This window comes from Lepidochelys kempii, chromosome 6 (assembly GCF_965140265.1).
Source record: "Lepidochelys kempii isolate rLepKem1 chromosome 6, rLepKem1.hap2, whole genome shotgun sequence".
In the NCBI taxonomy this organism is placed as follows: domain Eukaryota; kingdom Metazoa; phylum Chordata; order Testudines; family Cheloniidae; genus Lepidochelys; species Lepidochelys kempii.
In genome coordinates this window covers 41,101,803-41,121,949 of record NC_133261.1, presented here as the reverse complement: position 1 = coordinate 41,121,949, position 20,147 = coordinate 41,101,803, and the positions used below count along the sequence as shown (strand labels likewise).

Sequence of the window (20,147 nt, the reverse complement as noted above, 5' to 3'; positions counted from 1 at the left end):
AGTGGGACCTGCAGCCTGGGCTCAGTTGACCGGGGCGGTCAACGGGGTCCAGCAGCAGGAGCCCTGTGGAGTGCAGAGGAAATTTAAACTTAAATCTCTGGAAATATTCATTTTTAGGAGGGGGTTCACGAGATTTCACAATTTAGTGAAAGGGGTTTGCGGGCCATTAAAGTTTGGGAACAACTGCTCTATCACGTCCCCTCTTATCTTTTTGCTCTCTTAACTGAACAGTCCAAAATTTTTGACTTTGGCCTGTATGAAAGTCTTTCTTTCCTTATAACCATTTTCCATGGATTTCTCTGGACTGCTATGTTTGCTATCTCCTTCTTCTTAAAACTGTGTGACTGGAACTGAATACAGTTTTTCAGGTGAGGGCATACCATTGATTTATATAATGGCATTGTAATATCTTCAGTAGTTGTCCATGGTGTTGTAGCTATGCTATGGATCACTTGATGATTACCTGTTCTGTTCATTCATGACCTGGCCACTGTCAGAAGATGGGATACTGGGCTAGATGGACCTTTGGTCTGACCCAGTATGGCCATTCTTATGTTCTTATTCCCAGGATATTAAAAAGACAAGGTTGGAGAGGTAATATCTTTTATTGGACCAACTTCTGTTGGTGAAAAATAAGTTTTTGAGCTTAAACAGAGCTCTTCTTCAGGTTCTTCATAATTTAACATTCACACTTATTCTTGAATATTTATAATTCTAATGTTTTTCAGTGTGAAATGAAAATAAACAGTAAATAATACAAGCCCGGCGTATATGATGAATTAATGCAACTAGATTTTAAAACTTGAATAAATGTTCATTCTTCACAACAACCCCCTCCAAAATCTGCCTGGTCATCCTAATATTAGTGTTGAGTCAGGTTGTAGCATGAAGTTCTAGTAAGGAATCATTATTCTTATGGTATAGTTTAGCACTATTTTCTTCATTTTCAGGAACGGATCAAAGCCTCTAGAAGTGTAATGGCTTAACTACAGGGCTGTAGTTGGGCACCTGATTTATTTCAGCATTAGGTATTAATAGATCTCTTGTGGGTTTCTAGTCACTGACACTTTTACGGGCTTGAGGAAATAGGTCAGGATTATACCTATTAATCTTGAAAGAGGGAGCACTGTGACCTCTGAAGCTTTATTAGCTATGTGTATATACAAAAACCCTCCATATTTTATAGTTACTATACTGGAATTTGCCTGTTTGTTCATCCTCTACATAAATAGAACAATCAGGGAGGAAATATATTTGTACAAATGATTTCTGGTGCAGTGTCACATTAACTGCAGGCAGTTAAATAGAAATCAGACTTTTGATATTTAGTGTTTGTGAGAATTGATTCTATGTAGTGATTTGTTTAATTCCAAAGTGCATTGACTTTTTTTTTTTTCTGAAAAATAAGCTATGGCAAAGCAAGGCTGGAATTTGGAACCTCTTAGAAACAACTGTAGGTTCCTGTTTTTCACCATTGCATTCTGTGCCTGTCTCCTGCACCCAATCCTGTTTCCTGATTCCTGCATCACCCCTATACTGTGCTCCCCATGCTTGATCCTTGCCTCTCCTCCAGTTCCTGCCCTTACACCTCACCTCCAATCATCAGTTACCAGTCCTGGCTCCAACCCTGGCCTCAGACTTCTGACCCTGAGTCTGGCTTGGCCCTTGGCTCTGGCATTTGGTATCTGACCTCGGCTCTGACCCTCAGTTTTGACCCCTGGCTCTGGTAATTGGCAGTTGACTCTGGTGCTGACTCTTGGCGTTGTTCTCTAAACTGGATACCTGTTCCACCCACTAGACTTGACTCCTGCTCTAATAAGCCCAACCGATTACATTCTGGTCCATAACACCATGGATGGATTTAAAAAAACAACAACCCACCTCTATAAATGTATAACCATCCTTTTGCAAAGGCTACTCTATGGATTTGGAATAGAACTAGAGAAGATCATTTTTTTCCACTCACCACTGACACCCATTGCAAATAATCCAGATCTTATCACAAACCAGAGAGTTTTAAAGACTGAGAGAGCCAGGGAATGCACACAATTGGCCAGCTATTTCTCTCTCTCTCTCTCTCACACACACGCCCTTCGCAAGTGATCATGTATGGTTTTTGTAACATTTGTGGGGCTAGTCTCTCTTTTGGTACACACTGGACTCATTAATACTAAGAATTAAAGGAACATTGTCAACTTGAACTCTAATTTTTAAAAATTAGTTAAATAATTTCACCTACCTCTGAGTCTCCCTGGCAGTTTTCTTGGCTTTACAATTATATTTACCTATTTTTTAAAAAGATTTTCTCCTTCATGTGTGGCAGGTGGAAGACCCACACAAACAAAGGAAACTGACTAACCTAAAGGGAGGAAATGATGTCCCATGAATGCACAAAGTAAATGAAATGAGAAAGATGAAAATATCAGTATTTCTCTCTAATCTCTTAGGTGTTCCTTCTTACATTGGAAGGAAAAAACATTCTAATAGGTGTGTGATTTTTAAAGTTAACGATGTCCCTTTAAATGTGAAAGAGAGGAAGAATTAAAGCTTTCACAATAATTACCAATACACACATTTTAAAATAAAGTTTTTATGATTGCAAAGTCAAACACTCAAAAGTTAGGACGTGCCAGAAATAGGGCCTTTTCTCATGTGCATTATGATAGTCTTTAGTTATATGGTCATACTATTTTTTCCACAAGACTCCCCCTGCCTTATTTAGTGCACAGAATGGACATGCTCTAGGGATGAATCAGAACTATGTAGTGAAGAAGACTGTCTCTTGGACCCCGGCTTCATTTGTTGCAGAAGCTGGAAGGCTGTAGAGAATGAGGCAGAGAATTGCAGGAAGAGAAAGGATGGTCTCATGGTTAAGGCAGTTGAAAGCTGTCCTAGAGATCTGAATTCTATCCCTGCTTTTGTCAGAGTTCCTGTAACATGCTGGGCATATCACTTAAACCAAACTTTTTACAGGTGGTCACTAATTGTGTGCTCCTCATTTTTTTGGTTGCTTGACTTGAGACCCCAGATCTGAGATGCAGAAATTCTGGGCACTCACAGCTGCAACTGACATAAAAATTGTACTATATGGTTTATATGGTCTCATGACTTATACCATTTTGTGCCTGGGCATGAGATACTTCTGGTATACCTGTATTGAAGAAAATATGTAAAGAAGCAGCACAGACCATTGTTCTTATAAGTGTGTGTGTATATAAAATGCTTTTATTTTATCCAACAGACCGAACCTGAAGTGATAGAAGAAACAAATATTGACCGTGTCAATGAACCTCGAAGTTATACCAGATCCCGTCAGGCTAAAGGCCATTCTGAGACATCAACTTTAAGTTCTCAGCCTTCCATTGATGAAGTTAGACAACAGATGCATATGCTCTTGGAAGAGGCATTTAGTCTGGCATCTGCAGGCCATGGAGGGCAGAACAGACAAGATGCTCACAGTTCAGCACAACACTTACCATACTCTGAAGTTGTGACCAGTGCTCCTGGTACCATGACCCGACCCAGAGGGGGAGTACAGTGGGTGCCAACATATAGACCAGAAATGTATCAGTACAGCTTACCAAGACCAGTAAGTTCAAATATTTCTTACTACACTGTACTATCATGGGGATACTGGTGTTCTGGGCTATGTTTTTAAAAGCTAGAGCCCCATGTACATGTGCATGAAACACACATGCACTTTCACTTCTGGTAACTATGTGCACATTTGTAGGTGTGTGCGTGCACACACACTTAAAAGAAGACTCCTAATTTCCAGTTTTAATAATGGGCCCCTCACCTGGGCTGTTTATGTAATAGTGTGAAGTAGTACTTCCTTACATTTGTTTTAAACCTGCTGCCTAATGATTTCATTGAGTGACCCCTGGTTCTTGTGTTTATGTAAAGAGGTAAAATAACACTTCCCTAGTCACTTTGTCCACAGCATTCGTGATTTTATAGACCTTTATCGTACCCTCCTCCATCTCTTTTATAAACTGAACAGTCCAGTCTTTTTAATCTTTCCTTGTATGAAAGCCATTCCATACCCCTAATCATTTTTGTTGTTCTTCTCTGTACCTTTTCCAATTCTAATATTTATTTTGAGATGGGAGGTGACCAGAACTGCACACAGTATTCAAGGGGTGGGTGTACCATGAATATATACAGTGGCATTACGACATTTTTTGTCTTATCTATTCTTTCCTAATGGTTCCTAATGTTCTGTTGGCTTTATTTTGACTGCTGCTGCACACTGAGTGCATGTTTTCTGAGAACTATTCATGATGACTCCACATCTCTTTGTGTGGTAACAGCTAATTTAGACCCCCATCATTTTGTATGTATAGTTGGGATTATGTTTTCCAAAGCACATTACTTTGCATTTATCAACATTGAATTTCATCCCACACATTCAACACAAGTACAGTAAGTGGCTTCTTGTTTTTTAAAATGGTGGTTCTCAACATTATGGGGGCAACTGTAGCAGTTTATCAGACCAAGGCCTCATTTACCTGCTTTTTCTTATTCATTGTTCACACGCTAGCACATCAGTTAATGACTAGGAAAGTCAGATTTGGAGAAGCTCATGTTCATAGATGGCTGGAGAATACACAGCTGGACAGGGAGCTGACAGCAGCTATACTTAGGATACACGGAGGGTTATCTTGGCAGGAGGGCCTAGTGTACCAGTTGCAAGGACCACAAAGTGTGGTCTATAAAGGATAGTCTTGTGCTTGTGCCACTGGTCTGGGACTTGAGCTGGGTTTAGTTCCGGCCTCTGCCATTGATTTCCTGTGCAACCTTGGGCAAGTCAGTCTGTGCCTCATTTTTCTCATCTGTAATGTAGATATTTCCTGCCTCTCAAGTATTGAGAGGATAAATTGATGAATGACTGGAGTGCTCAGACACTTCAATGATGAAGTTTGAAAAGTATGTAGATAGCGGTATCAGAACGGCTGTCCATGATCCTGGTTGAAAATCACTGTTTTAAAGTTCCCGATACATTAGAACCTCTGAGTTATGAGCACCTCGGGAATGGAGGTTGGTTGTGACTCTGCAATGTTTGTAACTCCAAACAAAACATTATGGATGTTCTTTCAAGAGTTCACAATTGAATATTGACTTAGTACAGCTTTGAAACTTTACTATGCGGAAGAAAAATGCTGCTTTCTCCTTATTGTTTAGTAGTTTAGAACAGTACTGTACTATATTTGCTTTTTTTGTTTATCTCTGCTGCTGCCTGATTGTGTACTTCTGGTTCCAAATGAGGTGTGTGATTGTTCAGTCAGTTTCTAACTCTGGTGTTTGTAACTATGAGGTTCTACTGTACTGTATGTGAACATTACCAAACAAACATTTTCTTTCACAAGTATCATAAGCAAAGCTAAACCTGGGATTAGTTTTGTCTGGTGAAGTAAACAGAACAGCAGGCAGACTACTGGCAATGAAACTGAAAAATAGGCCCTGTAAGAATGTGAAATTACTGAAAACACCTGGAAATTTGCTTCAGAAAGAGAAAAATCAAAAGGCAAAGTTGTTGTTATGGCAGGATTTTTTTGCCAGGAATACATATTATTCTGAAAGAAGGCATTTCTAAAGTTATAATAGAAATAAAGATTCTTGACTCTGTCTATATTTGAGTAATCTATTACTCTTAGAGAGAAATTGTTACAACTGAGAATCATCATTGATATGTTTACCTTCAATGGTCAGAAGAATGTACAATAAGGGATGCTTTTTCTGAACAATCCTTCATGGATAACTTGAAGCCAGTGGTATTAAATGCTCACGTTCAGGGAAATACTATTTAAATCACAATAAAAGTACTCCTGGCACTTTGAAATTCCCAAACTGCAGTTCATACTGCATTTGATCATTTTTTATGGTTGGAATTAGATTAGCAGTTGTGTTGGTCATTAGATGTCCAGTCAAATTACTTTTATAGTAAAGTAGGTCTTTCTGAAGTGAAATAAAAGTTATATGGCTATGTCGTTTTGAAGAGAGACTAGTCATTCTGTTCTCTGCATCTTAGCGTTAATGCTTTATAAAGGGGATCTACAGGATTTTCACTAAGATTTGAAGTTGAAATTTCTCCAATGTATCTCTAAATAAAAACTGGGAAAATGACATTAAAATGCTATTTTTGTTTTTCTAAGTAGGTTGTAGTGTTTAGCTGCGTGACTCCAATAAGAATCATGGTAGGGGCTTTATAAGGTTTTTCAGGCACTTCATGCAGCTGCAAGGGTCAGCTGGAGCCTATCTTTAAGTGTTTAGCTAAGGGGCCCAACATCTGTAGTTTGGGTTGGTGGTTTTTTGTTTTTTTTAAGACCCTTTCAAGCATTCATTTAAGGATACTAACATTGTAGTTGCCACTTCAGAAATCCTGACAGCTGCCTGAACCACGCTGAGAACTGTAGTCTGAAAAATGGCAATTATTTTCCTGGAGACCAGAACTGAAAACCACAGAATAACAGAGCCTTGTTAGTTTGGACTCTGGGCAAGCTACCATCTCTCTCCTCTTTTTAGTGCTCTGCAAAGAGGGAAGATAATGATAAAGGGGGCCTGATTCTGATGTGAGAACTAAGACTAATGAGGGAGAACTGGTCCGGCTTTGACTAGCTGATATTCAGCCAGCGTCTCAAAGATTCTAGACCCATGCTGCTTATTGAAGCAAATGTGAATCAATATCAGTTTTGTAAACTTTTACAGCTATTAAAATTAAAATCAAGGAAACATATCCCCACAGCTAAGCTACCATTAATAATAATAATAAAATAATAATAAATTGAACTATTAAACCAAAATCAAATCACGGTCAAATCAACAAGTTAGTATCAATATTGGATTGGAATCAATTTAGTTAAAGTGTCAGATTAATACATAGTAAACCCTAAGAAGGGATATAAAGAGGTGGCTATTCATATATATAAGATTCTAGGATTGTAACTCTGAAGCCTAAGATATCCGAGTCAGTGTAAAGTGATGAAAGCAGCTACAAGCATGGTTGAGACCTTCTCTTTGTTCAGAATATCAGTAGGTTGAATCATCACTGGGTTTTGTGGTCTGTTACCATCCAATTTAAGTTTTCAGCTATTTTGACTTTATGAATTACACCCATGCTGTAATAAGGCATCTCTGTATGCCAGGCCAAGGATCCTAGATCATGATGATATCAGAGATAACTCAGCCAATCGCTATCCTTACTCTGCAGCTTATCTGCATGCAACAGTTTCATTGGTTGTGTGAGGGAGACTGCATTACTTGACCCAACGTCCACACCCATATACCTACTGCCACTCTCACAAATCAACACAAATGTCCCAGCACAAACCCCCTTAGACACAAATCAACACAATCACCAGCACACACGATAACCCCAAACTCATAAGTCCTCTCTGCAGCACATACCTCTCATTTGCCACTTTCACAAATCCACCCAGCTTTCACAGCCCAGCCCACCCGGGGAATAACTCCAAATATCACTCTGAAGCCTAGAATGTCAGAGTCAGTGTGAAGTGAAAGAAACAGCTACAAGCATGGTCAAGAGCTTGGAATATCACAGGTTCAATCATTACTGAGATGCGTAGTTTATTACTGGCCAATTTTTTAGTTCTCAGCCGTTTTTTGGCCTTCTTCTTTAAAGCACATGGGCTTATGAACTATAGCAATGCAACAACACAGGCTTTCAGCTACTAACTGGGTTATAACCCTCAACTCAAAAATGGCACCCAGCTCAATTGAATCGATAACCTGAAGCTGATTAAATATTAATACTGAAATCAAATTATCTAATGTCTGAACCACATTAGAGCCAATTACAAGCCTTCCTCTTTAGTGCCAGCTGTACTCAGCCTCCCCACTCATTCTTGCACACTCCCCAGAGTCCCACCACTGCTGGGGATCCTCTGAATGACTGGTTTCCCCTCTTTGGGGCTTCGTGAGGGTCAAAGCAGTAACACAGACTTCGCAAAGGAATTTCTGAACCAGCTTTATTCCTAGACACAGCACAAGAAATATACATAGCTATAGAAAAATAACAAAACCTGCATATAAGTCCCTGCCTCAGTTTCTTCACCTCACCTGAGGGCCCTTAGGGTTTTAATGTCCTTCCAGGGCAGTTAGGATTCCTCTTTTTCCACCTGCCCAGCTCTGTGTTCTTATTCTGGTCTCCCCACATTTGGTGGAGAGAGGAGAGTCCTTTTATAAGGTTTCAATACCCTCTGTCAAGTGACTCCTCTGAGTGGCTTTGAGTGGCTTCAAGTGCCTCATCAGGTGATTCATTGCTTGGTTAAGAGCCCACCTGGGAGAACTGGTTCCTTTGGCCTGCAGTCAGTTCATTGTTCTAGGGTGTTTCCATTTAACCTGAATGGTCTTCCAGTCAACAACACTTGATTGCCCTCTGTTAGCCTCTGCTGAGAGCACATAGTCTCTGGTAACACATCAAGGAATCCCAGTTCAATATGGAGGTTAAAGCAACAGTGAAGGCACCTTACTGTTTCCGATAAAAATTTTGTTTGTGAACACCATGAGCTTTATAGTTCAATATAGATATAGACAAATCTGTCACAAGGGCAAGAGTCTCTATTTTATCTTAAAAAAAAAAGGACTTGTGGCACCTTAGAGACTAGCAAATTTATTTGAACATAAGCTTTCGTGAGCTACAGCTCACTTCATCGGCATCCAATGAAGTGAACTTTAGCTCACGAAAGCTTATGCTCAAATAAATTGGTTAGTCTCTAAGGTGCCACAAGTCCTCCTTTTCTTTTTGCAGATACAGACTAACACAGCTGCTACTCTTAAACCTATTTTATCTTTGCAACTCATTTTTGGAATTGGTATGATAAAGGAAAATAGATGCAATCCGCTAAAACACAAAAGTAAGATTAAGAAACAAACACATAATCAGGACTTCCCTGAATAAATTCCTGCTTGAACTAGCGTATCTCTTAGACAAACATCCAATCCTAATATATGAATTGCCAGTGATGGAGAATCTCCCACAACCCTTTAAATTGTTCCAGTGGTTAACTACTCTCATTGTTAAAAAGTTCCACCTGATTTCCAGTCTGAATTAGTTTAGATTGAATACCAAAGTGAGTGCCATTGACATTTCTACTCAGGGACCTGAACAGTAGATTAGAGGGAGAATAGTTTTTAATGCTATTATATCTACAGTTGTCTGCATCAGAAGTCAGTTTTTCACAAGCTATCTGTGATACCACATTTTTGCAGATATTTAAAACAGAAAATAACTGTGTTGGACCAAAAAGATTAAGTTTTTATTGATTATCACTGTAGGATGCTGCTGGCTGAAGACATTTGGACTTCAGCCTCTGATTTCATAGGTTTGAGGAGATTAGACAGTCTCCTAATACCTTGTCATGTTGTATCGTCTTAGTTATGGTTCAGCTGCATTAACTGTAATCCCATGCATTGCTCTAAGATGTCTTCAGTACCTAGACTTGTCTGGGAAAGTAAATCAGGGAGTGTCTGAGAAGAGGTTCAATCTACTGCTAAGCAGAATTATACACGATCACTTGTATTTCCAAGCAGATTAGATGAAGTTCTGACAAATAATATTTGTAGCAACAGTATGGATAAAGGTGATACGTCATTCTTTGGACCATGAGCTGATGGCCATGAGGGTCAGGAAGATGTTTCTGTTGACATACAGTAAGCATTGCACAGTCTCTAGATGTACTAGAGATGAAATCCAGCCTTGCTGGAGGCTGGATGCTCGATTTCATGACTCAACAGTCTGATCCTGGGTTTCTCTGAATTACCTTGCTTTGTGGATTTATTTGGGACTTCCATTGCTTTAGAGTGTTGTGGTTTAAGAACCTTGGTTTTCTTGCCTAGGAGAAAATGGGGGAAAAATCCCCTGAAAGGCCAGAAAAAAGAAGTTCAAATATCAAGTAATTGCTTGCAGGCAGTTTCATTTCAGTATATGTTGCTTTGAGGATGCTTCCAGATATACTGACTTAAAAACACTTAACTTTCAGAGGGGCAAAAAGTACTGTGATCTCACTCTCTGGGGGTTTTCAGGAAGGGATGAGTCTTCCAAAATTGTGAAGGATTTACCTCTCAGGTTGGATTACAGTGACTGAGGCATTATTTTCTTATTTCTTCTTTTTTAATTGCTCAGCTGTAGCTCTGTGATACCATCTGTGTGTATGCTTTCTGCATTATTCTAAAATCACTTGGCCTGTTATAAAATCTGAAATAAAATACCTGCTACTATAGGCACCACCAAAAGTTAACTTCCTAGCAGCCAGCGATTATAGAACTGTTCACACAATTTTAAGGGCTGTTGGAATGAATTTAAACAAATACCTTCACTTTTTAGGTTCTCATGTTGTTGTTTTTTAAAATAAGGTCAATTGAAGTTTTAGAAAATATTCATTTTTCTCTTTCACAGGCGTACAGGTTTTCTCAGCTTCCTGAAATGGTAATGGGCTCTCCCCCACCCCCAGTTCCTCCCAGAACAGGTCCTGTGGCTGTGGCATCTCTCAGGAGGTAATTCATTATTATTTTGCTACAGCCAAGAACTGTAAATCTCTATTGCTCTAATGAGAATGACTCCATAACTATAACTTCTAGTAAAAAGAAAAGGAGGACTTGTGCCACCTTAGAGACTAACACATTTATTTGAGCATAAGCTTTCGTGAGCTATTTTGTTAGTCTCTAAGGCACCACAAGTACTCCTTTTCTTTTTGCGGATACAGACTAACACAGCTGCTACTCTGAAACCTATAACTTGTAGTGGCATGTAGTAGCCACCTTCCTCGTAATGAAGAGATGTTAATGAAGTTAGGAACTCTCTCTTTTCATTTCCGGTGCTTAAATTTCAACATGGTAGAAGAAAATAAACCCCAAAGGATCCCATATTCCACTATTAGCTAGTGAGTTGTCTAATAAATTTAGCAAATCTATGCTCTGAAATCTCTCAAGCCATAGTTTAACTCGACTTTAAAAAGACAGACAAAATGGCATATATTGTATAAAGTAGTGGATATTTCACACTCACATCCTCTCTGCTTTTTTTTTCTAAGTCGTCCAGCCCTATAGAATAGAAAATGATACGGATAAATAATAAAATGGCTTTTGGAACTCAGGACTCAGTCACGGATTGCTGACTGACTGCTGGATATTTCTTTCCCGTGTTCCTCAGGACTAATAAATGCATGTCTGTTTTCTTTACTTTTAATATATACATTTTGTTTCACCATAGCAATAAGGCATTTCTGAGCAATTATTGCCCTTTTCAGGTGGATGAAGTCACTTGGCCTTCAGCCATGTGCTGTATAACACCACCTGGGGCAAACTATGATCCTAAAGGACATGTATGCCTGCTGGCTGTTACTGTGAAATTCCGTCAGAATGCCAAACACTAATGGAGCTCTTCTAATTGGCTGCCAATGATATCATCACCTCAGGAAATGCATAGTTCTCATTGCTTGGCTTATTTTGGTCAGTTAGATTTCATGATAGGAGACAATTGACGCATGGCATTTCTTAGGGACAACAGTGCTCTACACAAAGCTAAAATCACTCAGTCTTCTGCTTTATAACGCCACACCGAGTGGTAATTATCCAGCATTGTCTGTTGTATCTTATTATTGGATCCATTTTGGAGTTTTGAGTGACTGGGCTGTAGAATTGTAAAAAAATACTGTAGAAGATAGAGGCCAAGGACAAAGGAAGTTGCTTTCTATTGATATTCCTGCAACCAGGGATGCCACAGAAAAAGCAAATAGTTCCCTACTGTTTTCTGCTTGGAACTCCTGCCACCCTTGTTGAGGATATTGCTTATCAGTCAGAATTATCAAAGTTTCTTGCTGTTTTTTGTGATGCGCAGGTCAACATCAGATATTGGCAGCAAGACAAGAATATCTGAATCCAGTGGGACAGAGCAGGGCCAACAGCATGAACCTGCATCCTTTGCCCCAGGTTCAAGAGCTCCGGTATCTGTGGGTCCATTGGATCAGTCAGCATTGAACTACTCAGGTGAAAACGAGCGTAGTACAAACAGAAATCACCTCCCCAATCTGTGTTGTGTACAGATGAGTGTATGGGATATTGCAAGCACACATTGTTATTTGTTGTTATGGAGAAGGATTTATTAAATGCTTTTCTTGGTGGCTTGGGGTACTCTGTCTTGCCCCTCTTGTCACATGCACGTCAAATAATTCATATTTACCAGGAAACCGGTGGAATTTATGGAGTGGAGATTGTGTGGCTTGGTTAAGGGCCTGGGGGGAGTTCATCAGAAGCAAGTATGGCCACACTACTTGTTGAGTCCTGGTTTGTAGGAGGCAGTTGCCATACAAAGCTTCTGAACCCTGCTAGAACTACAATCTGCCTGCCACTCTCCTAGCCTTGCATGATTGAACACTGTCTCTGAAAAAACAATAGCAGCAACCCAGGGTTAAAATAAGGGGAGAGCAGGGGAAAATGCAGCTTCTACCCATCTCCTAAACACAGAGCTCTCCTGCCTCCTTGTCCAGTGCTGCTAAAAGTATAGAAAGAGCTCCCCTTCCTCCCTGGCTTGTGCAGTGAGAGCTCACTGTCCTGTTTCAATATGTTTTAAATCCCCAGCAGCAGCAAATATCAACTGCCCCTTCCCCCTATTCACTGGAATGAATTATAACTTTCTGAAGTCAGATGAATTAACTTCTGACAGTAGAGGCTAGAGCAGCTGGAGTCCCATTCAAGGGAGGTAGTGTGGTCAGGCAGAGAGGGCACAGGACTAGGAGACCAGGGTTCTGTTCCTGGTTCCCCTACTAACCTGCTGGGTGACCTTGAATGAGTCATGTCACCTCTCTACCTCTGTTTCCTCTGCTATGCTTTATCTGGCTTTTTTATTTTGATTGTAAACTCCTTGGGGAAGTGACTGTTTCTTATGATGTGTTTGTACAGTGCCCACTGCAATGGGGCTCCAATCTCAGCTGGGGCTTATAGGTTCTACTGTGATAACGTTTCCCCACCTCCTCACAGACTTCTCGTGTCAGAGTCTGTACCACCTATTCCTGATTAACTTCACACCCAGCAGGACATGAAGAAAAAGTGACTTAAAATGTCTTTTTGATTGATTGTTTTTGTTTCCAAAGCTTTGCCATTGTGGAAATACCAAAACTGTTAGTATCCTCTACTACAGTGCAAGTCAGAGCCTGGATTAATTAGTGTTTCATTGTGTGATGCACTAAGAGAGAAGATTCTTGAATGACTCAGTAGTCAGTTAACCTTGCTGCATAATTTAGCCCTGTTCCATCATAAACTGGGGGGACTTTGCCACCTAATGTAGGTATAGAGTGCAGCAGAGTACAAGCATCCTTGTCTGTAGTGATCAAAACAAACAAGAGTTAATGGGAGCTGAGTCTTTTGCACTTTGACCCCAGAAAGGAGCTGCTTGCAAAACAAAACACTAAGTTTGTCATTGTTCTACTTGGAAACAGAGGAAAAGAAAACCATGAATAAAAGGGTGAAATATGTTTGAGGAAATCAGGCCCAAAAGAGAGACTTTCTCTCCCTCTCTCTTCTCCAGCACTCGTTGCATTTATTTTACTCCCTTGTTCTCGCTAGTTTAATGCAATTCCTGTGGTCCACTCACTAGCTCTGCTCACTCCCCTCACAGTGAGAGTTGCGGCTCTTTGCAGCCTCAGGCCCTTCAAGCAAAGTCTGAGATTCCCCCCCTCCCCACCCCCCATAATATTGTAACACCAGTCAGTCAGCCAGCCTAGCTGTCTGTTTAATAAAACAAATCTAAACACCTTCTCCACTTGTGTATTGACCTCACTAATCCCCCCCCATCTACACACACACTTACACTCCACACCATGAGTGAAGACCTCATCAGAAGATAGACTTTAGTTAGGGTGGGGATTTCTCTGAATTTGGTACTATAAAAACTTCCAATATATGAAATAAAATACCTTAGTAGTTAATTTTGTTTGTTGCTTGCACTAAGCCTGAGTCTAGCTATGAGGATCTGAAATAAAGAGGTTTTGAATCACCGATCTTCAGGGTGTTAGTTTGTTGGTCTGCTCTCTGATAAATCACGAACCACCCTTATTACATGCTGGTATGGGATAGTATGTTGATATTAACAAGACCACTCACAAAAAGAATAACTAACAAATAAATAGCTGTGCTGTGCCCAGCAGGAAGGGCTCCTTTACACTTCACTTAAATGCCTTTGGCCCTAGGCCTACCCTTAAAAGTTTTGCTGACATAGCTCTATTGCTCACGCGTGTGATTATTTTTCCACCTCATTTGACATGGCTGTGCTTGCAAAAGCCCGAGTGTAGATATAGTTATACCAATACAAAAGGCCTTTTGGCAGGATAGCTAACTACATTCAAGGAACTTGTCTAAGCTACACCAAAAAAAAAAAAAAGAGATCATTTACAGGTATAATTTTGCATCTCCACTATGGGGTTTGCTGATCTGGCAAAACCAGCAAATCCAGTCAAGTGTAGGCCAGGCCCTGCCTCAGCAAGACATTTAAACTACACTTAACTTTAATCACATGGATACTCTCATTGTGACTTTAAGCATGTGGATAGTTCCATTGATGCTATCAAAGTACATAGAGATAAGCATGTGTTTAAGTGTTTTGCTGGATCAAGGCCATAGGTAGCACCACAGAAACATCTCCATTGTAGGCTTCACAGTGCTTGGCCCTGAACAGATGTGTAAGGTAGGGGAAGAGAAGGGTGCAAGGATCTGGGCACAATGACAGTCCTTGCATGCACCGGAGCACATGGTTGACATTTTCAAGGTTGACTGAGATTTAATCACACAAATCTAATTGAGAGAGCTAAATCCCCTAGTTGGCTTCCGAAATCTCAACCCATGAGCCAAGAGCCTCCCAGAAGGGATAGGAAGAAGTGATCCCACCCCCACTCCCAGCACACCAGATTGCATGCGGTCAGTGGGTAATGCAATGGCTTTGCTCCCCTCTGTGTGTTTTGGGGCATAGTGCCTGACTGAGGCACAATAGTGCAGAGACCAAGGGGCCATATTGTTTTGACACTATTTACCTGGCTAACATCTGCCTGAGAAGATGGCTTCCCATTGACAAAATATAACTATTAATGAAAAGCTACAAAAATTTGGCTTTCTAAATTCTAAAGACTAAGACTTTGGGTCTTGAAATTGACAGGCTTATTAGACATCACTTCTTTAATGTTTCTGAACAGTTTGTCTTGCAGCCTCCTAAGAAGTATTAGTTATCTGCATCATACTCACCATGTACTACTGAGTATAAAAATTTGGATACCCTAAACTGTAATCTGTTGCCTGTAACTTCTGTGGAACATAAGTATCTAAAAGGAAGCACTGAGGCTCAACCCTATCATTTTAAAACATTTTGAAGTATACAATATCCCACATTTTAGAATGCCCCTTCTATATACTGTGCCTTTGGTAGGATATGTGTCCTGCAATTTCAACTAGATAACATTCTTCACTTCTTCTCCTGTACTCTGGAGATTTATTGCTGTGCTGTATTAAAAGGAAAATCACATATTTTTCCTCAGAGATGCTGCACTTCAGTAGAGGATAAAATGATCTGTGTATATTTGGTTTAAGTTTGTATAAAATGGGCTCCTTGGATGAAAGTATCATAAGTACTTGGACAGCTGAGAATGCTTGAGTTGTCCTTCAGTGTGAGAGTAGTCAATGGAATGATTTAGGGTCAAAGAGATTCTACCTCTCTGATTAGATAAGCACCAGCTTTAAATATATCTATATTTTGCCCCAGATCCTGATTCTGCCTGGAGCAGCACAAAGATGCCCTAATTTAGGTGAAAATCCTGCTCGTTAATTTGAAACTAAGAAATTACAAGAAATTCTTAAGTAAGAATTACAATAAGGTATCACACAGGATTATCATTGTACACTTAGTATGTATGTCTGTTTGCCTTTTCTTAATTAGATGGTAAGCTTTTTGGGCAGAAGGCATGTTTTAGTGCAGGATGGCCACCCCCTTATCTGTGCATGGTTGAGCAGGAAGCTTCTCCCCCAGCCATGCACATCGTCTTACAATACCAGTCATCATGTGCTCTATGCTCTGGGATGCACAGAGGCACTTGTCCCTCTTCCTCCCTCTACCCTGGCAACTCCTGGAGCAGGTGCTCTGAAAAGGGAGCCGGGAAGAGGTGGGTTAATGGCCCAATACTTCACTATTTGCTCCTGGAAAGGGGCTGGCAAACTGCAGGTAGCATTCTGTGCCAGTCATAATGACTGGTATGAATTGTACACCTCCCTGTCCAGGGACCAGCACCAAGATGACTGTACTTGCCTAAGACAGTATCCCCAATGCTTTTCCTGCTGTGGTGCAGTTCCACACCACTCCTTGCTGGGGGCTTGTGCCTAACTGCCACAATCTAGCCCTGTGACTATAAAGAGCAGTGTAAAGGTACAGCTCCCTATAAAACTTTCCTAACAATAATGGTCCTAGAGAGGGAAGTTAGCAGTAAAATGTATCTTTCCCCTCTTTATAAGCCCTGAATTGCATTCACAATCCTTCCGGCCTAGGGCTGCATTAAGCTCCACTGGGAGCTTATCTACTGCTCTCCTTAACTGGATTGTAGAGTTGTGTTGAGTGTGCCCTAGGGCACTCCCCTAGAGGCTGAAGTGCACTGCCTGAGTCTTCCCATTTCTGAGCATACCACATCTACAGTACTCCAAGCATCTGTCAGCCCTGGCAGCTTAACATTCTTTACAAGTCTGTTTAAAAACAGAGGCTGAGGTGGGACGTCAGAAGAGATTGTATGCCATCGTTGTGATCGACACGCTGAAAGACTGTTTCTTTTTTTTATCCCAACAAAATAGGTGGAACTAGCTGCTGCCAGTTATTCTCAGACAAAACAATACACTAGGTGAAGTGTATTTTTCTCTGGGAGATGTGCTAAGCACCGTCTTGGCCTTGGCAAGTTTCTCTCCCACAGAAAGAACTCTACATCTGCTACTTTTGCCTGCTCGTCTCCAGCTTAGCAGGGTTCTTCTTCTTAAACCCCTCGCTGGGGTTATTTTGAGCTAATTTCCTGTCTTGTGTGGAGGCTTGTGTGCCCTGTTACGCTAGTCTTTTGTAATGACTTTCAGCTTGAATAGAAATCAGTTATTTGAGAATGGATCTGATCCGAGTGGGGTCTTCTTTGAGCCTACAAAGACAAAATATGCGTGTCAGTTGGGAGAAGGGGCAAAAGTAGTGAAAATCCAGCACAAAAAGACCTCTGCTCTCTCATGAATACTTAGTCCTGCCATGAGTGCAGGGGATTGGACTAGATGACCTTTCGAGGTCTACAATGCTATGATTCTATGAATGTTGTAGATAGATATTGGAGGCTGGTCATGAGATAATGAGTGTATGAGGGGCATGACCACTAACCCATGTAGGAAGGGAGAAGCCATCCATATCTGCTACATATCACTGAGCTCTCCTCCTTCTGACACAACTATTGTGCATACTTCTTGAGACAACTTTACAAATATACCTCACTTCTGATCTGCAACATACAGTCCTTAGCTTCTCTAATATGGTCTGCCTTTTTAGAAAGGGGCTCTGTGCAGCTGATGGGAGCAATCATATTCTAGTTTGTTATTATCAACATTCTCACAAACACTCAGAGTGTCTCCCTAGGCTGCTTGAGGTACACTTTGAAATGATCCTCTAGGTTTATAGCTAAGATTATCAACTATTAATCATCTCTACCCCATTGCTTCATAGGAAATACAGTACCAGCAGTGTTTGCTATACCAGCAGCAAACCGACCTGGATTCACAGGCTATTTCATCCCAACACCACCCACAGCATACAGGAACCAAGCCTGGATGCCCTATGCTGGAGATAATGAATTACCAGGGCAATGGGCAGACTCAGTAAGTGTTCTTGTTTTTCTCTATTATAATAATATGTCATATGGTTTACACATAGAGGGCATAAGTGGTGCAAAGTGAACTTAAAGAGGCAGGAAATTTGGACAGGAGAATTCTCCCAGTGTGCGGAGAATCTTCAGCAATGTAAAGATGTAGTAGAGATGCCATAGGAATGGGAAAGAGGGGACAGGCTGGGGAAATGCCCGAGACAGGGTGGGAAGGGGAGCCAAGCTCCACTGCACCTGATCCCTCACTGGCTGCTCTAACTTCTGCTTGAATAGGGCATCTGGGGGATTGGGAAGCCATAACTGGCTCTCTACAGCCACCATTCTCGACTATGTCTGATTGTAGCTCAGAGGCAGTGGAGAACTGCGACTGTTAACTTTAGAGACAACATGCAAATAGCTAACTGACTGTCTTACATCCAACTGTATTGGGATCAATTCAGCAAAAAGCCACCATTCCATTTATGTGGGGCAACCTGCCCCAAAGGGCTTTTTACACAAGATGTGTATTGCAAAGGTTCAAGGGAAGCCTTGGCCATGCCCATGCCCTTTGTTCCAGTCATAGGCACGGGATGTGGCATAGGAGCTGCTATGGTGGAGCCTTACATCCTTAGTATCCCCCCGGGCAAGAGGAATGGCACAAAACAGCCAGGGCATTGCCTGGGATCAAAGGCATTTATACTATCATGAGACAGATGTGGTATAAGAATCTCGCATTTTTTAAAAAGCTTCGTGGAAGAATTGTATTTTGGGGAGAGATTTGAAGAGGAGCGAGAGGTTGGCTCATGAAAAGATGGGAATGTTCCACAGCTAAGAAGTAGCATGGGAGAGAGTGTGAAGATGAGACTGGGAAGAGGATACAAAAATGGAGCATGAGAGAAGTTTTAATTTCCCTTAATGGTAAACAGTACGTTTTTATAAAACAGACTAAAAAAAGACTAGGCTTTCTGTTGCTCAGTTAAGCCCAGTTGAGCCTGAGAGTAAGTAGCTGAATGATACTTAAAATCGGAATAGATAGTGTTCAGTAAAAGTAAAATAAATTGTTTTATTATTAGCTGTTTGTACTGTAGGCTGTGGTCATTACAAGTTAACACACGCTCTAGATATGTGAGCACAAATTCATTATAATATTTAGCGTGACAGTCCATAATCTAAGTAGCTTTGTAGAAATACAAAGATTGTAAGGTGAACTTGAGTTGTTTTTCATATTTGAAACCATTTCTCACAATTAGACTTTGTTTTCCCACTTTCCTGTAAAATGACCTTTTAAAAAATGGTAACTTCTTACTCAACAAATCTGCTACCTTGGTGGATTCAGTTTACTCCTGTTATTGCAGAACCAACTCAGCTAAACAGAAAGGGAGATGTGTTCAATTTCTCCCTGTAGATCAATAGAACTGTTTAGTAAATTGCCATTACAGGGCCAATAAGTTACCCCATGCGACGCCACTGGAAACAATGAGGTATTGCTGAGGACCCCATTTGGCCTATCAGACCTTTATTACTGCCACATGAGAAGGAAAGAACCAAGCTGGACTCTGATTCCAGGTTGAATTTGTAGCACGGGCCATTGGAAAAAGTATCTTTTGAAGAGTCCTGGGGATATGGTGCCCTGTGGTGTCATTTTTAAAGTCCCTTTTCAGAGGAGAATTTCAGTTATTAAATTGTGGTAAGCCTGGTTTGTAACCCTACTGACTCTTTCAAATTTAGGAGGCCCCTTGGAACCATATCAATGAGTTTAGACTTCTACTTTGAAAAACATAGGTGAAGTATTTAATTTTTACCTCTTTCCTTCCTATGGTCCTACTTTCTGTCTATAGCCTAAGGAAGTGATGGCCAGATCTTATTTGCCACGTAGTGGGAACTGGCGGCTCTAAAGAAGGTGAATGGAGCTGGAGGGAAACTCCGGCCTGCTATTCCTTTCTTTGGAAGGGGATACACTCTGGTAAGGCCAGAGAGCCTGGGTGGTGGAGAGAGGGTCACAGGAGCAGTATTGGGGCAACTGCTACAGGCAGTAGTCCCCAACTTTGTATATGAGGAGGCAAAGAGGAAGCATTGGGGGAGGGAGGGCTCCCAAAAGATCATTGTGGCAGGAGGGGGTATGAATCCCTCTCCTAGAGGAGAAGGCAGCAGATTTCCTTCAGCTACATTTACCCTTCAGAGCTTTTAGCCCCTACCTCCTCGTAAACAGGGGGCTGGCATCTCCTTATGAGCCCACAGCCAGAAAATGGGGTTACTTAGTAGGCAAGAGAAAGAAAAGAA

General features: G+C 40.9%; 1 protein-coding gene across 2 annotated transcripts in view; it reads left to right on the top strand.

Moving 5' to 3' along the window:
* KIAA1549L (KIAA1549 like) overlaps positions 1-20,147 on the top strand; it is a 207,629-nt gene that overhangs the window by 181,078 nt on the left and 6,404 nt on the right. For both annotated transcript variants that reach the window (XM_073347698.1, XM_073347699.1), the window contains 4 exons: positions 3,242-3,589; positions 10,418-10,515; positions 11,858-12,006; positions 17,732-17,883. In XM_073347698.1, the coding sequence (XP_073203799.1) occupies positions 3,242-3,589; positions 10,418-10,515; positions 11,858-12,006; positions 17,732-17,883 (747 nt within the window). The remainder of the gene's footprint in view (positions 1-3,241; positions 3,590-10,417; positions 10,516-11,857; positions 12,007-17,731; positions 17,884-20,147) is intronic.